Source organism: Narcine bancroftii, chromosome 1 (genome assembly GCF_036971445.1).
Source record: "Narcine bancroftii isolate sNarBan1 chromosome 1, sNarBan1.hap1, whole genome shotgun sequence".
Lineage (NCBI taxonomy): Eukaryota > Metazoa > Chordata > Chondrichthyes > Torpediniformes > Narcinidae > Narcine > Narcine bancroftii.
In genome coordinates this window covers 432,256,235-432,275,458 of record NC_091469.1, presented here as the reverse complement: position 1 = coordinate 432,275,458, position 19,224 = coordinate 432,256,235, and the positions used below count along the sequence as shown (strand labels likewise).

The window sequence follows — 19,224 nt, the reverse complement described above, 5'->3', positions numbered from 1 at the left end:
AATTGTAACATTCCAAAGCAAATCAGACAAATAGAAACAGAATTGAATAATAAAACTAATATGATAAGGTATCAGACACAAGTTCATTACCTAAAATAAGGAGGGGATCACAGAGTTGGAGCAACATAATAGCATGGACAGGATTGGTTATTTGAAGTCTGCTTAGAGAGCTGGAAAATGCAATGACATTTTGTTTTTATGATGAATTTCAGAATTTTTGGAAATTGGATCAAGAACACAGGATGGGGTAACATATTAGCATGAAATAAGTGAATAATTATTGATCAGGAAACAGAAGAAATACTGTAGAAGGGCTATTTTCAGGTTAGTACACTCTTAATAGAATAGGTCCTTGGGGATTAGCCACGATCATTTTATTAATCAGTAACTATTCACAATTAAAACTACTGACTTGGATGAAAGGGCAGGGTAATATATCCAAACTATAAGCAGAAAATATAGGAAATAATCAGTAAGTCAGGTAGCATGCATGGAAAGTGAAACATTTAAGGTTTCTTTTTCTTTCTTTGGCTTGGCTTTATAATCTTTAAGAATCTGAGAGGGATTATAGGATAATGAGAGGTTGATTCTTCTAGCTGCAGAACATTGAACAAGAGGCAAAGTGTCAGAACATATTGGAGTGAGATGAGAAAAAATGCCTTTGCCCATGGGATTGTGAATTTTAATTATTCTCTATCATGGAGAGCTGTATGTTTGAAGTTGGAATCGGTGTATTTAAACACTAGGGTTAGGAATGAAATGGTATGCAGATGGAAAAATGGACAAGTACAGAATTTGTCAAGATTCAATAAAAGAGCATGCTTTTTAAAAAATATATATTTTTCACACTGTGAACCATATCAATCAAAATACATACAAACGATTCCCTCTTAAATATACACAGTGGCATTTTTTCTCCTTTTTTTCCCCCCCTACCTTAATAAAAGAGCATGCTGGAGAGGCCACATAGCCAGCCAGCACCTGCTTCTATTGCTCATCTTCTGTTCTCAAAATTGCTCACCTTCATCAAAGAGCCAGCACAGGCAAATCGTGTCTGCATCATAAGATGCTCTAAATCTATGGACAGAGAAAGAGGAATTTGATCACATGCTGTGAGGCATCTCCATGGTGCTGAGTTGATATATCCTCTCAATGAATCACAGAATAAACTTGGTGACCTGTGACTGATTTATCACTTTTTTTAACTGCCTTAGTCACAGAATGGAGGTATACCAACCATAGGTCAAATAAGCATGAAGATGAGACTTACTTGAAAGCACTGCAAGATAGATTTTATTTTTCTGATGAAATGCAGAATTTTGTACTTGGAATAAAGGCAAAAAGAATGGGTGGTACGGTTTGTGTAGTGATTAGCGCACACTGTTACAGCACTAGCGACTGGGTCCAGGGTTTAAAGCTCGCACTGTCCTTAAGGAGTTTGTATGCTTTCCCCGTGTCTGCATGGGTTTCCTCCAGGTGCTCTGCTTTCCTCCCACCGTGGAAAGTGTACCAAGGTTGTAGGTCATTTGGACGGTACAATCTCATGGGCTGAAAGGTGCTGTCTAAATTTCAATTTAATTTAAAATTTAAATTTAATAAGGGATCACAGTATAAAGTTATGTTTTAGAATGGATAAAGATTGGTTATAGGACAGGCAACAGACTGAGGATGTAAAAGGATTAGTGGACTCTTAATAATGATGTTCCTTGTGTATCAGTAGTGGATCTCAACAGTCCAGATTTTATACTAATTACTTGGATGAAAAGGAAGAAGGTAACATATCCAAAATATATACAGAAAATTCTTGAAATATTCAGTAAATTACATAATACCTGTGAAGAGGGAACTATTTAATCTTGACAAACTTTATTTTGAGGGGGAGTAACTGATAAGATGCTGTGAGATTTTCTTCTAGCAGCTTAAAGTTGAACAAAGAGGCAAAATATCAGCATATTTTAGAGCAAGACAAAGATTTTTGCCATGTTTTAAAATCTTTTTCTGAACTGAAGGTTACTGAGACCTGACAGAATTAGTGAACTGTCAACAGGCTATTTATGTTAGTAGATTTGAACAAGTTCATCAGCTGAGCATAATTTTGTCAAAATTAGTTGTGTCAAAAGTTTTTGATACAGATTTTGACTGTTTAAAGCATTTGATAATAATTTTAGTATGAAATGATTCATAATTGACAAATAATATAACATTGCTCAAATGGTAAGGAGCAGAACCTGAAGTTAAAACAGAGAATGCTGGGAATGACAAACAATTTGATCAGCATCTGTGGAGCATGTAACCATTTCAGATCAATAAGTTTTCATGAGAACTGTGGAAATGTGAAGGTGAAACTTGAAAGGCAGGGAAATGGAGGAGGGGTGAAACACAGGGAAAGATTAAAAGAATGATGTGGCGTGAAAGAGGGTGGTAAATGGATTAATGAATAGCAAAAAGTCATTTAGAAGACAGTATCAGACAGGAATGATGGAAGTGAACTACAGAAATGGGATGGAGAATTTAAGTCTGGAAACTCTGGCTGAACAGGGATCTTCAACATAATGGCCAGCTAGGTGCAAATGATTTTCCCTGTGTAGAGGAGTGTAGTACCCTAAATTAGAAAAAATGTTTGGGGTGTTTTTTTATGTATTTTTTTATTTTTCACACTATGAACCATATTGACCAAAATACACATAAATATTTCCCTCTTGAATATACACAGTGTTATTTTCTCCCCTTTTCCCCCTCCCTTCCCACCTTCCTTCACCCCCCCCCATCTTCCTTCACCCCCCCCCCCCCACCCATTCAACATTCAACATATATGATACATTAAACCCATTAAAGAATGTCATTACACAATGAAAACAAACAAGAAATTTGTGTCATCTACTTTTACACATTGGGTCAGTTCATTTCGTCTTCTTCTCATTCTCTCATTTAAGGGGGTGGAGGTCCGCGGTAGGACTTCTCTGTTGTCTTCCATGTACGGTTCCCAAATTTGTTCGAATACTGTGATGTTATTTCTTAAATTATATGGTATTTTTTTCCAATGGAATACATTTATTCATTTCTATGTATCATTGCTGTACTCTCAGGCTCTCTTCTGATTTCCAAGTTGACATAATACATTTTTTTGCTACAGCTAAGGTTATCATAATAAATCTTTTTTGTGCTCCATCCAAATCGAGTCCAAGTTCTTTACTTCTTATATTACTTAGAAGAAAGATCTCTGGATTTTTTGGTTTGTTGCTTTTTGTGATGTTATTTAATACCTGATTTAGATCTTACCAAAACATTTCCACTTTCTCACATGCCCAAATTGCATGTACTGTTGTTCCCGTTTCCTTCTTATAGCAAAAACATCTATCTGATACTGTTGGGTCCCATTTATTTAACTTTTGGGGCGTGGTGTATAGCCTGTGTAACCAATTATATTGTATCATGTGTAACCTTGTGTTTATTGTATTTTTCATAGTTCCGGAGCATAGAAATGTTTGGGGTGTTTGATAGTTAAAAAGGAGGCAAAAGGATCTTCTGGTTGCTATGGAAGATACCTTGAAAAGTAGAATAGATATTTGTGGAAATAGAGAAATTAATTAAGCCTCCCAGAAGAAACAGTCCTTTTGGAATGCTGATATACTGATGGGAGAGGAGATGGGAGCGTGTGCTTGGGGTGACATACATTGGTGGTTTTGAACTGTTAAAGAATGGTCAGTTGAATGAAGAGGTGGGAGTTGAGAAAAGTGAGGTTTAATTCTTTTGGATAGGAGGAGAAGGAACATTGTTTTTTTTAAACAAATAAATACAATTGAGGATATGGCCAACACTAGTGGGAAGGAAGTCAGGGTTGAGGAACAGAACCTGTTGGTTGATAGGCTATTTACAGGCATCCTTTTTCTATTTTCGTTGTCTGCAAAAAGTAAAATGCTGATTAAAACACCTCAAATCCAAATTGGATTTTAAATTTCACAGTGAATAATTAAAAATTAAAATCTGCAATCAAAATGTTTATAGGTCTCAGCATATTATTGATTTCTGTTAACTGAACCAAAAATCCAACCACTTGTAAAATACATTTTTTTCTGCTTGATCAGGACACTACTATCACTGCAGTTAATTTCAGGGATGTTTTCATAAAATGCAGTATTATCATGTTTACACTAATAATGAGTGCTCCAAACTTTCTCAATTGGATCGAGAGATGAGCAGAAGTCCTTAATAGCAAAATAAAAATAGATAAACATTGCATCTGAAAATTCACCTTGCTGCAGGGACTATTTCCGTCCACAAACACAGTAGATTGATTACAGTTAATATGAACCCCTGAAAAAAGACTGCTAGCATGCAACAAATTGGAAGCAAAGGGAGGATTCAGTTGTAATTGCAATAGTAAATTTGTGTTCCAGTTATTATTTTTTAACTCCTGGGACCAAGGCGCAAATGATGTAACAGAAAATGAATCTTTGAAATATGAAATATTTGAAATATGAAATATTTGAAATATTTTTCATCGAGGTATGGAAAAATGTTGGCAGGTGCTGACACAGTGCAGAGCTTTGAAAGATGCTGTTTAATCCGTGAAGAACAGTCAGAATGTAGAAAGTCAGAATGTAAGAGCCAGAATAGAATTGATAGTTTGGAAAATAAATCTTTTGTTGGTGTGCCTGTCTTATTGGTGTTAAGAAAGCTGAAAGAGATTAAGTACAAAGTCAAAATAGTGAAAGGTTCTCAAACTAATAACATTTAAATTTGTATTTTGTTATTAATCTATGTATCAATATGTATATTACTGCAGAGAAAAAATGAGCAATAAGCTAACTAGAGCAAGGAGACTTTTATTCGACTCTGACTATAATGTAAACACAAGAAGTACATGGGTAAAGAGAGCTGGTGATGCTTTTTAAAAATGATATAAAAGTATTGCCACTTTTACAGTATTGATATGGATTTAGGAAACCAATGCACACTCTCTACTCTCATTTCCTGCCTTTTAGGGCTTTGTAGTAACTTTCTAGGATGGGTACATGGAAGCTGGGCAGCAAGGATTGTTTAGGTACTGGGTCCCCATTGTAAACCTCAGGTGGTTGTGCCTTGGTGCAAGTAAATGAGCATTTCACATTTTCATGAAATTAAAACTCTTAATCTAAAATTTAAAACTATGCCCGAATCCAGTTTGGCCTATGGGAGTCAGGAGGACAAGTAGTCTTCGGCTTGATTTATGCTTGAGCAGTGATCAGGGTCTTTGGAGAAGGTTTGAAAGGTGCCTGGGATTTGTTCCTGAGCAATGGTTATGATTAGGGAGGTGGTATGGGGGTGGAGAGAATATTTTCCACTTAGAATCTGTTTTGATTTGAATATTACAGTAAAACCCAAGTACAACCTGATGAAGCAGCATTCTCTGGTTCTCAGTGCAAAACATGCAGATGTACAATCAGACATAACATACATACAGACAAACAATGCATATGCAGGATAATTATTTTATCTATCCAAATAAATAGATAAATATTGTTTTTTCACACAAAGGTCTCAGATGGTTAGTGTGAGCAAGTCCTTTAGTTGTTCAGCATTCTACTGCCCATGGGAAGAAGCTGTTCCTCAGACTGGTGGTGCTGGCTCTGATACTCCTGTATCTTTCCCTGATGGGAGCAGCTGAAAGATGTGTGTAGGGTGGCAGGGGCCTTCATTGATTTTGCATGTCCTCTTCAAACAACAATCCCAGTAGATTATGTCGGTTGGGGGGGGGGGGGGGGGGGGAGGAGACTCCAGTGATCCTCTGCCACTCTTATGGTCCTGTGGATTGGCCTCAGATTTATTTCTCTGCAGCATCCATACCATTTACAGATAAAGCCTCTGACCGGGGCGACTTACTAAACAGGGATAAGGAGACACTTTAAGATAGTCACCCAACGCCGAGTGACATTAACCAGCTCTTCGTCCTGGGTGACACCATTACTGTTTCACACAACTTTATTCAAACAGCTGCTGTGAGCTCAGCTTGACCAAGCCACTCCACTGACTGAATATTTGATCCCACCTTCAGTAAAGGTGTATGTGTTACTTCAGAGAACATTTACTTTTACAATTTTAACCTTAAGTATTTAATTTTTTTTTAATTGTTTTCCTCTTTTTTTGCCATTTGGATACTAGGGGATTTGCTGTATAAATGTAATCCTTTGCAAAGAACAGTAAACTCTTTAATATAGTTCAGCAAAATTTAAAAAAAATACACAAACCCATTAATTAGTGCATTGCAGGCTATAAAACCAACAATGGGTTGAACAAGCTCCGGTGAACACAGTTTATATAGAGCTCTACTTTGCTGCTCTGTATTACTTGCTTATATTTAGTCTTCAGCTACAATTAATTGAAACAATTTGACTCTAAATAGCATGGTGCAGGTAATTATAATATCATTGTCACCTATACATCAACTCTTGTCCACAACCAAAGTGATGATTGTCAGTGGCTAGACACGTGTTTCTCTCTAATGTGCAAATAACTAAGCAAGTAATTCACAGATAGGTAAACTGGTTGACCGTTTTGAGTTTTGTGTGCCCGATGGAGATGTGGGGGGGCTGGTAGTCATGGTGGGGAGCTGGCTGATGGAGGACCTCAGTTTTCTTCAGGCTGACTTCCAGGCCAAACATTTTGGCAGTTTCCGCAAAGCAGGACGTCAAGCGCTGAAGAGCTGGCTCTGAATGGGCAACTAAAGCGGCATCATCTGCAAAGAGTAGTTCACGGACAAGTTTCTCTTGTGTCTTGGTGTGAGCTTGCAGGCGCCTCAGATTGAAGAGACTGCCATCCGTGCGGTACCGGATGTAAACAGCGTCTTCATTGTTGGGGTCTTTCATGGCTTGGTTCAGCATCATGCTGAAGAAGATTGAAAAGAGGGTTGGTGCGAGAACACAGCCTTGCTTCACGCCATTGTTAATGGAGAAGGGTTCAGAGAGCTCATTGCTGTATCTGACCCGACCTTGTTGGTTTTCGTGCACCATTTCATCAGATGCAAGGATCGACAATGAGATAGACAACAGACTCGCCAAGGCAAATAGCGCCTTTGGAAGACTACACAAAAGAGTCTGGAAAAACAACCAACTGAAAAACCTCACAAAGATAAGCGTATACAGAGCCGTTGTCATACCCACACTCCTGTTCGGCTCCGAATCATGGGTCCTCTACCGGCACCACCTACGGCTCCTAGAACGCTTCCACCAGCGCTGTCTCCGCTCCATCCTCAACATCCATTGGAGCGCTCACACCCCTAACGTCGAGGTACTCGAGATGGCAGAGGTCGACAGCATCGAGTCCACGCTGCTGAAGATCCAGCTGCGCTGGATGGGTCACGTCTCCAGAATGGAGGACCATCGCCTTCCCAAGATCGTATTATATGGCGAGCTCTCCACTGGCCACCGTGACAGAGGTGCACCAAAGAAAAGGTACAAGGACTGCCTAAAGAAATCTCTTGGTGCCTGCCACATTGACCACCGCCAGTGGGCTGATAACGCCTCAAACCGTGCATCTTGGCGCCTCACAGTTTGGCGGGCAGCAGCCTCCTTTGAAGAAGACCGCAGAGCCCACCTCACTGACAAAAGGCAAAGGAGGAAAAACCCAACACCCAACCCCAACCAACCAATTTTCCCTTGCAACCGCTGCAATCGTGTCTGCCTGTCCCGCATCGGACTGGTCAGCCACAAACGAGCCTGCAGCTGACGTGGACTTTTTTACCCCCTCCATAAATCTTCGTCCGCGAAGCCAAGCCAAAGAATTCACAGAACATTGAAAATGAGTAAGAAATATGTAATCATTAATCCAATAATGCAAAATCTGCTGTGGTAAAATTATTTACTTCAACTCCATGTGGAAATTAAATATGGCTCATTGTTGAATTGAATTTGTAATTTTCAAGCAGCTCCCACAACTTGTCTCATGTCATTATTTTTTCTGCAATTCCGTCTGGGCAACCATGATTGCTTTAATTTTCATTTCAGGAAGAACAAGCAAGAGCACTTGTTTATGCAGTGTGTTTTCCACTTTTGTTCTGTTTTAACTTAAGAAATGGTCTTATAATTGCTGAAAGTGTGGATTCGTGTAGAGATGTGACAAAAAATGGACTTTTGATCATAAAGCGAAGTCCAAAATAGTTTTCACCAATGTACACACACTTACATACTTACCAGTAAAGCTTTATTTTTGTTTGGAACAGAGATCAACTATGAGAGGCTGAATGATTTCTTTCCTGTTTCATGACAAAGACTAATTTTATGATCTTTCAACCATTTTATTAACTGACCTTAATATAAACTCACACGTTGATGGTCTACTAGCTCTATGGTTTACTTTTAATAAGATTCCTGATTCTTAATATATTTGAAAAAAGTGTTTAACCAGGTGTTATCCTATTTTTTGATACTGATAACACATTTTCCCCAGTAAGAATTATATAAAGGAACTCTCTAAATTATCTGATTCCCAATTCCATTCTAGGTGTATTGTTCCATTAATTGACTCCACATGCCACTTAAAAGCTTGAAGCTGACCAGTTCCATTGGGCTAATTTGGGGACACACGAGAGACTGCAGATGCTGTAAATTTGGGTCTTTATGAAAACTTCTGACCAAAAGTGTCGACCATTCTTTTAATCCTATGCTGCTACAGTGCCAGCAATCCAAACCGGGATTCGGATCTCATGCTATCTGTAAGGAGTTTGTACGTTTTCCCCGTGTCTCCATGAGTTTTCCCCAGTGCCTCCAGCTTCCTCTCACCTTTCAAAACAAATCGGGGGTTGTAGTTTAAATGAGCATCATGGGATCATGGGCCGAAATGGCCTGTACCATGATGTATGTCTAAAAAATTTTTTTTTAATTAAAAATTGAAGCTACTCGAATCTTTGAGTTTCTTCAACAAATTATTTTTGTTCCAAAGTGCTAATCCTCTTGAAGAATGAAATGTTGTTGCACAGGTTGAGCCAATAATGAAAATCATGTGGATGACTTCATTTTACAATATCAGAACCACTCTAAATTCCATAAAATATATTCTGATACATTTTTTGTACATTTTGTCATCTTACCACAGTCAGGATTTCTAGAAACTGTTATCTATTGAATTTAATACACAATGCAAAATGTTTTTTTTAATTAATGTTTAAACTACTGGTACTTTAGACATATAGCATAGATACAAGCCCTTCTGGCCCACGAACCCATGCTGCCCAAATACCCCAATTAACCTTAAATCCCTATACCAGCATTCCCTTCCCAAAAAGCATTGTTGAAATCACCTTCACTACACAGAATACAGAGGTGCAAGAAGACAGACTACCTCTAGTACAGCAGCCAGAGAGAGACACAACATCAGTTACATCTTTAGAGACACTGTACTGGGAGTTTTGAATGTCAGTGGTGGCATATTTGGCTAGTGCTTCATCTCACAGAGTAAGGCCGAATAAACTGCTAGAGTTTAGAAAATGTTCTTGTACCATGAGGCTCTTTTAGACTTGCATAAATCTTGTTTTCTTTCCAAATTTTTATTGTTTCTATCACAATATAAGATTGCAACATACATTTTGTTTTGTCTTTTGTGATATCACTGTTACTTAAAACTTCATAGCACTAATCAATTTTTAAAAAATAAATTCTAAAACTAATGCAGTGAAGTGATCTGAGTCAATTTTTAATGGCCGATATTCATTAATTTATAAACTCTTTGCAGATAGATAGCTTCCTCAAATAGCTAAATCATTGAATACTGTACATACAACACCAGTACCTATGTTATTCTCGCTCTCCTTTGCTTGCTCCATTCTTAAGAACAGGAACAGAAAAGGCTCCAAAAGGTAGCAAACATAGCCAGGACCATCACAGGCTCTGATCTCCCATTCATCAAACACATCAATGTGAGGCCCTACCTCAAGAAGACACCTATCATAAAGGATCCCCATCACACCTCTTTTTACTGCTGCATTCAGACAGAAGGTGCTGAAGTCAAGGAGGTAAACAGGCAGGGAAGACCATGAGCAGCATTAAGAAATTATTCATTGGAAATTGATGAAAGGGTTCAGATATTGGCTGTGAAGAAGAAAAATGCTGAAATGCAAAAAATTAAATAAACATGTAGCTAAGATTTCAATAAGGGATTTTAACCTTAGTATAGATTGGGAATGAGAAGATTACCTCATGTCAGAAGGAGAGTAAATAATTTCCTGCAAAAATATGATCTGGAATGGGGGAAAAAAAGTAGTATCTTCAGTTCTCATCAAAAAAAAAATAGAAGCCTGGTCTATGGTGATATCCAAAGATATTTTAACATTTTAAGAGGAATTTCAATACTTGCTTCAGATAAGCGGGTAGATATTCAGTGCAGTCTTCAAGCTGATTCTTCGTTATTTACAATTTTTTTTTTCATTGTTTTCCTTAGCATTACCATTCCAGTTTCAAGTCACATCCTTTCACAGTTGGAAGTATTTTGACTAGGACTCCCATACGATGAAAGGGCTGGATGGCTTGGAGTTGGTGAAATGTGTTCAAGAAGGTTTTCTAAATCAGTATATAGAGAGATCAATGAGAGACGATGCAGTACTTGATCTCCTATTAGGGAACAACAGGTCAAGTGACAGATGTACATATAGATGAACATTTTGGGTTCAGTGACCGTAATGTCATTAGCTTCAATTATGAAAAAGGATCGGTCTGGTCCTCATGTTGGGGTTTTAAATTGGAGGAAGGCAAATTTTGTGGAAATGCGAAAGGATTTAGGAAGAGTGGATTGGGATATGTTGTTTTCTGGCAAGGCTGTGTTAACAAAGTGGATGGCCATCAAAGGCAAAATTTTAAGAGTGCAGTTTGCATGTTCCTGTTAGGATTAAAGGCAAAGTTACCAGGCATAGGGAACCCTGGTTTTCAAGGGATATTGGCAATCTGGTTAAAACAAGAGGGAGGTGTATAATAAGTATAGGCAACAAGGAGGTTCTTGAAAAGTACAGAAAATGCAAGAAAATATTCAAGAAGGAAATCAGGAAGGCAAAAAGACACGAGGTTGCTTTGGCAGATAATGTGAAGGTAAACCTGAATGGCTTCTACAGCATATTATGAGTAAAAGGAGAGTAAGGGACAAAATTGGTTCCCTATAGGATCAGAGTGGTCAACTATGTGTGGAGCTTCACATAATGGGAGAGATCTTAGACAGTTATATTTGCATCAGTATTTACTCAGGAAACTGGCACCGTTTGTAAGGAAGGAAGGGAAATAAATAGAAGTGTCAACGCACATATGGAAATTAAGGAGGAGGAGGTGCATGCTGCCATAGCAAATAAAGGTAGATAAATCACCTGGACCAGGTATGATATTCCCTCAGACCTTTTTTTGAAAATTTTATTTATTGGTATCTTCATACACTTCAAATTAACGCTATAACAATAGATCATAGATACTAAATAATTTTCAATTTTCACCCCTCCACTTCCATCCATCCCTAGCCTCTACAGATAGAAAAAAAAGATAGAAAAAATGAAAAGAATGAGCACATTCATTGTAATAATTATAAACCACATTAATAATACCATAATTCTTGATGAAAGTACCATATTTTCAGGGGGTGGCGGGGGGGGGGGGGTGTTTGGATTAGAAGGTCTGGATTAGTTTGTATTCATAAATCTCATACAAAGCTTCCATATTTGACAAAATTTATCATAATCATCTCTCATAAGTAATTTTTTTCTAATGGGAGAAAATATTTCATTAAACCATTCTTCTAATTTAACATTATTTTCCAATTTCCTCGTTTTAGCTACACACTTTCTCGCTATTCCTGTTGCTAGACTCAAAAATCTCTTGTTATATTTATCTAATTTCAACTTAATATCTTCATCATATATATTATCCAACAAAAAAATTCTTAGATCTAATTTAACCTTCTCTAACATAACACATAATTCTTTCCAAAAATCTTTTACCTTTTCACACAACTATACCAAATGCAAAAAGTTACCAACCTCTTTTTTACATTTAAAACATTGAGCAGAGAAATTTAAATTAAATTTATTCAACTTATAGGGTGTATAATACATTCGAGGTAAAAAAAAATTGAACATTTGATATCCAGCATTGATTGTATTATTCCTGTAGACCTTGAGCGAGACTAGTGCAGAAATTGCAGGGGCCCTGGCAGATATATTCAAAATGTCCTTAACCATGGCTGAGGTGCCAGAGGATTGGAGGCTAACTCATGTTGACCTGTTCTTTAAAAAAGGCTGGTGATCATAAGTAATAGGTAAATTATTAGGAGGAGTTCTGAGAGATAGGATATAGGTCAGCATGGCTTTGTGCGTGGTAGGTCATGTTTAACGAATCTTATAGATTATTTCAAGGAGGCTACCAAGAAGATAGATGAAGGAAAGACGGTGGATGTTGTCTACATGGACCTTAGTAAACCTTTTGACAAGGTCCCACGTGGAGGTTAGTTGGGAAGGTTCAAACACTAGGTATCTTTGGAGAGGTTGTAAACTGGATTTGAAATTAGCTGTGTGGGAGAAAACAGAGTGGTAGTGGATGTTGCTTCTCAGACTGGAGGCCTGTGACTAGTGGTGCCTCGGGGATCTGTGTTGGGACCATTGTTCATTGTTGTCTATATCAATGATATGGATGATAATGTGGTAAATTGGATCAGGAGGTTTACTGTTGACACAAAGATAGAAAGCGTCATGGAAGATTTTCATAGCTTGTAGAGGGATCTGGACCAGCTGGGAGAATGGGCTAAAAAACAGCAGATGGAGCTTAATGCAGACAAACGTGAGGTGTTGCATTTTGGAAGGGCAAGTGTGGAGAAGCAAAGAGATCTGGGAATACAGATCATTGTTCCCTGAAGGTGGCATCGCAGATGGACAGTGTTGTAAAGAAAACTTTTGGTATTTTAACCTTTATAAATCAAAGTATTGAGTATAGGAATAGGGATGTTATGTTAAAGTTGTTTAAGACATTGGTGAGGCCAAATTTGAAATATTGTCTGCAGTCCTGGTTGCCTAACTACAGGAAAGATATCAATAAGATTGAAAGAGTACAGAGATTTATTAGGATGTAGCTGGATCTTCAGAAGTTGAGTTACAGGGAAAGATTAAACAGGTTAGGACTTTATTCATTGGAGTGAAGAAGAATGAGGGGAAATTTGATGGAGGTTTACAAGATTACAAGGTATAGACAGAATGGATAGGTTTTTTTCCACTTAGATTGGGAGAGATAAATACGAGAGGTCATAATTTTAAGCTGAAAGGGGAAAGATTTAGAAGGAACATCTGGGGAAAGTTCTTCACTCAGAGAGTGGTTGGAATGTGGATTGAACTGCCATCTGATGTGGTGAATGCAGACTCGATCTTGTTTTAAGAATAAATTGGATAAATTCATGGATGGGAGAGGTCTGGAGGGCTATGGAATGGGAGCAGATCATTAGAACTAGTGGAATGATGGTCAGCACAGACTAGAAGGGCTGAATGGCTTGTTTTCTGTGCTGTAGTATTCTATAGTTCTATGGATAAACTTTGAGCCTTGACCCATGATGTTCCTTTTCTTTCTGGTGATGTTGATGAACTTGTATATTTGCTAGAGGTAACAGTATTAAGAAAAATGAAATCAATGACAGTCATTTTCTGAGATTTCCCTTGACCTTGCATTGTTGTGGGCCTATCAGAATATTAAAGCCAAAACAGTAATACTTTCTGGTATAAGCATTATCTTATCAGTAATGTGAGCACCCTCAGAAGAGTTTGACCTTAACCTAGTACTTCAAGCTGAGGTTCAGAACCTGTTGGCTATTTGTGTTCAAACCTTAGTGATAACTTTAGTTGCATTGTGCTGTATTCTAATTTAAATTTCTTTTTTTTCCCCAGTTATGCTTTGTAGTTTTCTGGACTCCACATCTGTCAGAGAAAATTCTGGTTAACCTTATAGGCGTGAATCTTGCTTTTGCTGAGCTCTGCGTGATTCCACTACGAATCTTTTCTTTCTTCCCTTTCCCAGGTATGAAGGGTTTTTTTTTAAAGTAATGCCTTGGTATTCAATAGATAGTATAAACTAGGAGATATCCTCAATGGCACTATATTTTTCAGAAATGTGACGAATACAGTTGTTGGTTCGAATATGTGCCTCACTTTAGCAACAGTGAGGGAAGTACAGGGTAAAATAAGCGCACTAAACATCCTGACTTTTTCATCAGAATCAGGATTTATTGACATAAACAAGTCATGAAATTTAGTGCTTTGTGGCAGCGTCAAAGTGCAAATATAAATATTATAACCATCTTACAACATTGCTTTAAAAATACCAATAATAGGGCACGAAAAGTAAGGCAGTGTCTTTGGTTCATTGATTATTCAGGAATTTGATGGCAGCAGGGAAGAAACTGTCCTTGTGCCACTGAGTGCTCATCTTTAGGCTCCTGTACCTTTTTCCCGATGGTAGCACAGTGAAGAGGGCATGGACTGAGTGGTGGTGGGGGTGTCTTTGTGGATAAAGGCTGCTTTTTTAAGACACCGCCTCATGTAAATGTCCTCGATGGAGTGAAGTCTGGTCCTGTGATGTCACAGGCTGAGTTAACAATCCTCTGGAGTTTATTCTTGCCCTGAGAGTTGGCACTTCCATACCAGGCAGTGATGCAACCACTCAGAATGCTCTCCCACAGTACATCTATAGAAGTTTATGACAGTCTTCGGTGACATACCGAAATGCCTCAGACACCACACAAAGTATAGCCGCTGATGAGCCCTTTTTGTGATTGCATCAACATGGAGACTCCAGGACAGATCCTCAGAGATGTTGACACCCAGGAATTTGAAGTTCTTGACCCTCTCCACTACTGAGCCTTCAATGAGGACTGGGTCATGTTCCCCTGACTTCCTTCTGAAGTCCAGAATTATCTCCTTGGTTTTGCTGATGTTGAGCGCAAGGTTGTTGTCATTACACCATTCAATGAGCTGACCCATCTCCCTCCTGTACCCTTCCTCATTGCCATTTGTGATTCTGCTGACAACTGTGGTGTCATTGGCAAACTTGTAGATGGCATTGGAATTGTGCCTGGCCACCCAGTCATGGGTGTCTAACGAGTAGAGCAGTGGGCTAAGGACGCATCCTTGGGGTGCACCTGTGAGGATCAGTGAGGAGGAGACCTTGTTTCCAATTCATACTGACTGCAGTCTTCCAATGAGAAAGTTAAGGATCCAGTTTCAGAAGGAGGTACAGAGGCCCAGAGTCTGTAGCTTCTTGACCAGCACTGAGGGAATATTGGTATTGAAGGCCGAGCTGTATTCTATGAAAAGCAGTTGTATGTATAAATTGCTGTTTTCGAGGTGATCCAGAGCTGAGTGGAGAGCCTGCAATATTGCATCTGTTGTGGAGTGACTGTGACAATAAGGGAATTGCAGTTTTTACTTAGGTACATGTTAGTTCTGGCCATTACCAGCCTCTCGAAGCATTTCATCACAGTAGAAGTTAATGCTACTGGGCAGTAGACCTTGACGCAAATCACACTACTCTTCTTGGGTACTGGGATGATGGATGTCCTTTTGAAGCTGGTGGGAACCTCTGACTGCCATAAAATGTCCATCAACATTCCGGCTAGTTGGTTGGCGCAGATTTTCAGTACCCTGCCAGGTACGCTGTCAGGCCTTCTGCCTTGTGAGGGTTCACCCTCTTGAATGATGTCTGATGTCGCCTTCAGAGACAGACGTCACAGGGTCCTCAGCCTTTTCAGGGATTCTAGTTGGCATTGATGTAGATGTAGATTTGTTTCTACACAAACCTTCAGCTTTTGTAAAAGAAAGTTCGAATTAAAACAAGGAAAAGAGCTCCACTTTATTCATCTTGCACCTTGATTGTGAAACTATCTTCAGAAGAACTTTAAAGACAGTAGATTCAAAAGATTAACATAACCAAGAACACCGTAGGAAGCCAGAGAGGAAATTGCAGGTGATTTGGGTGAGGTTTATGAGTTGTCATTTAAGTATAGTTCAGGTGCCAGAAGATGGCAAATGTTGTGCCTCTATTCAAGAAAGGCAGCAGAGAAGAGACTGCAGGCCAGTCTGTAATGTGAAAGTAACTATAAACTATTCTGACGGGGAAGATGTACATACATTTGGAATAACCAAGTCTTGCATAGTTTTGTAACTGGATTCATTTCTCACTAATCTAATTGAGTTTTTGAAGAGGTTTGATGAGAGCAGAGCTGCAACTCTATATATTAATTTCAGCATGCATTTAACAAAGTTCCACATGGTAGGCTGCTCTGAAAGGTTAGATCCCATAGGATCAAAGATGAGATATCAAAATGTCCCCAGCACATTGGCTTGATGGTGGAAAGCAGAAGGTGATAGTGGAAGGTTGTTTTTTTTCTACTGATGGCCTATGATGAGTGGTGTGACACGGGTTTGGTGGTATACCCATTGCTGTTTGTCATCTATATCAATGATTAGATGAAAACATGCATCATAATTAGCAAGTTTGCGGATGACCCTAGAAAGTCAGGAATTTTAGATGTTGAAGACGGTTACCAAAGTTTGCAGCAGGATCTTGATCAGGTGGGCAGAGGAATAGTTGACAGAATTTAATGTAGAGAAATGTGAGTGGTTCAATTTGGGAAGTTTAACATGGGTAGGACCGAAACAGTGACTGATAGGGATCTGTGGAATGTTGTAGAGGAGAGAGATCTAGGAGTACAGGTACTTTGAAAGTGGGGTCGCATGTAGATAGGATGCTTAAAAAGGTTTTTGGCACATTGGCCTTAATTAGTCAGAGTATTGAGTTTGAAATTAATTATATATGACATTAGTGAGCCCCCATTTGGAGTTTTGGGTTCAGTTTTGGTCAACCTGCTGTAAGAAAGATTTTGTCAAGATGAAGAGGGCGCAGAGAAGATGTTGCCATGACTTGGGGGCTTGAGTAAAAGGGAAAGGTTGAGCAGGCTAGGGATTTGTACCTTGGATCACAGGAGGATGCAGGGTAATCAAAATCATGAAAGGAATAGATCGGGTGAACACTTTTGCTAAGATTAGGGGAATCGATAACCAAATGACATAGGTTAAAGGCGAGGGGTGAGTGATTTAACAGGAACCTGAGGGGTAACTTTTTGCACAAAGGGTGGTGAGGGTGTGGAATGGGCTGTGGGAGGTGGTGGTTGAGACAGGTGCTATTACAATATTTAAGAATAAAATTAGACCAATAAATGGTTTGGAGGGATATGAGCTAAACACAGGCAGGTGAGACTCGTGTGAGTGGGACATTTTAATTGGCATTGGCAAGTTGAACCGAAGGGCCTGTTTCCACTCTGTATGACTCTAAGAGTCTATAATAGAATGCCAAAGGTGACCCAAGTCATATGACAAGAAGCAATAGTCATTAGGTTTCCCAAATGGAATTTTGTGATTTATTTTTATTATTCCACCCACTATATTAAAGTAGAGGAGACAATATCAAGAATTGAACTATTTGTGACCTTTGCTCCCAGTTCATTTCCAACCCAGGGGCTGCAAGCATCGACTTCGTAGGTTCTTCCTGTGACTATGGGTTTTCCCCAGGTGCTCAATTTTTCTGTAATATCCTAAAATGTGCTGGTTGGTAGGTTAATTTGGCTTCTGTAAATGTCATCTCATATATTGATGAGTGGTAGAATCTGGGGGAGTGGACACTACAGAGATAACAAAAAATATTGGATTAACCATATAACCACTTACAGCACAGAACAGGCCAGTTCGGCCCTACTAGTCCATGCCTTAGCAAATCCCCACCCTCCTAGTCCCACTGACCAGCACCCGGTCCATACCCCTCTAGTCCCCTCCTATCCATGTAACGATCCAGTCTTTCCTTAAATGTAACCAATGATCCCGCCTCGACCTCGTCTGCCAGAAGCTCATTCCACATCCCCACCTCCCTCTACGTAAAGAAATTTCCCCTCATGTTCCCCTTATAATTTCCCCCCTTTAGTATAGTATTCATTCAAAGGGGAGGTGAACTAAAGGGCTTGTTCCCATGTGCATTTCAGTGACTCTTGTTGGAACAATCAATGCCATATTTTAATCAATACCATGAGAATAAAGTAACATTTTGCACTATTTAAAAAAACCAAAAATGGGCATTTTTAGATTGAATATTTATGTTTTCATCAAGGTGGATAAAGTTGGCAAATGTAGTTGATGACCAGGCAAGAAAAGGACTTATGACAAAAAATTAGCAGTTCCTGGATTGCTTTCACATTTTTTTTGATTAAAAGCTGGTTTATGTAATGGGTAACCTGATATTACATAATGCATCAGTGGTTTTAGATCTTCACTGGATAGGAAAACTTCTGTAATCTGCTCATAATTCCATAGTACTACCACCTTAGTATCAGACGTGCAATACAAGTGGAGGGGGTTAGCAGCTAAGAGGAACAAAAGTGTCTGAAATATTTCATTAAAAGCAGAGGCACGTTGTTAGCTGATTGTTACCAGTTGAAATACAAGGTTAAAATTCAAATTTTTCTGAATGCTTTTGCAAAATATTGAAAAAAAATGTATTAAGAGTATTTGAAAAGTACAAATTCAAGCATGTATCTGCTTCTTTAAATCCATCAGATGTAGACTTTAATTTTAATAGTGGCTGGTTGCCTCAGCTGCTCATTACTCTAATCTGGTTGGATATAAAGGCACCCTTCGTCAAAGCCACTCTTGACTTCCAGAAATATGCTGATATGCAAACATTTTTTAAACAAACCACATCATTAAACACTATGAGAAAATCATTGGCCAAGTACACAGATGCCACTGAACAGGTGCAGTGATGATAATCTGTATGCAATGTTTAATTAATACCACACATCAAAATGTTCCCATGCATATGTTATGCATGACCACCCAGGGCTTGGACACTGGCACCGGCCTTTTTTAAGCAGTCAAGACTTGGTGTAACATTATTAACTCAGAACAAGTACTCTTACACAGCTAAAATTCAAGATTCCATTATTGTCACACAATACAGTACATTTCCCCATATCCGAAGTTCTGAATAATGAAAAGATCCAAAAACCAAATTTTATTTTTAGTGCCGACACACAAGTTGAAAAAAAGAATATGACCTGGCGTGCCCATGTGGGACTCTGATGCTCTGCTGGCGCCAATTTGGTAACGACAGAGCTCAGAACCAGCTGGGAAGACAGATATTGAATGGCTAGATGTCGGTTCAAAGAAGCAGGCTGGAATCTCTCGACCCATCAGTG

The 19,224-nt window shown here is 38.8% G+C and overlaps 2 protein-coding genes across 6 annotated transcripts in view; one reads left to right on the top strand and one right to left on the bottom strand.

Annotated features, from left to right (window-relative positions):
* The window catches only part of LOC138751661 (progressive ankylosis protein homolog B-like), a 143,543-nt gene that overhangs the window by 106,809 nt on the left and 17,510 nt on the right, over window positions 1–19,224 (top strand). For all 5 annotated transcript variants that reach the window (XM_069914244.1, XM_069914243.1, XM_069914241.1 and 2 more), the window contains one exon: window positions 13,871–14,000. In XM_069914244.1, the coding sequence (XP_069770345.1) occupies window positions 13,871–14,000 (130 nt within the window). The remainder of the gene's footprint in view (window positions 1–13,870; window positions 14,001–19,224) is intronic.
* LOC138751660 (ubiquitin thioesterase otulin-like) overlaps window positions 14,186–19,224 on the bottom strand; it is an 81,207-nt gene continuing 76,168 nt past the window's right edge. Inside the window, exon 13 of the mRNA XM_069914237.1 lies at window positions 14,186–15,783. The gene's annotated coding sequence lies outside the window, so the exon portion shown is untranslated. The remainder of the gene's footprint in view (window positions 15,784–19,224) is intronic.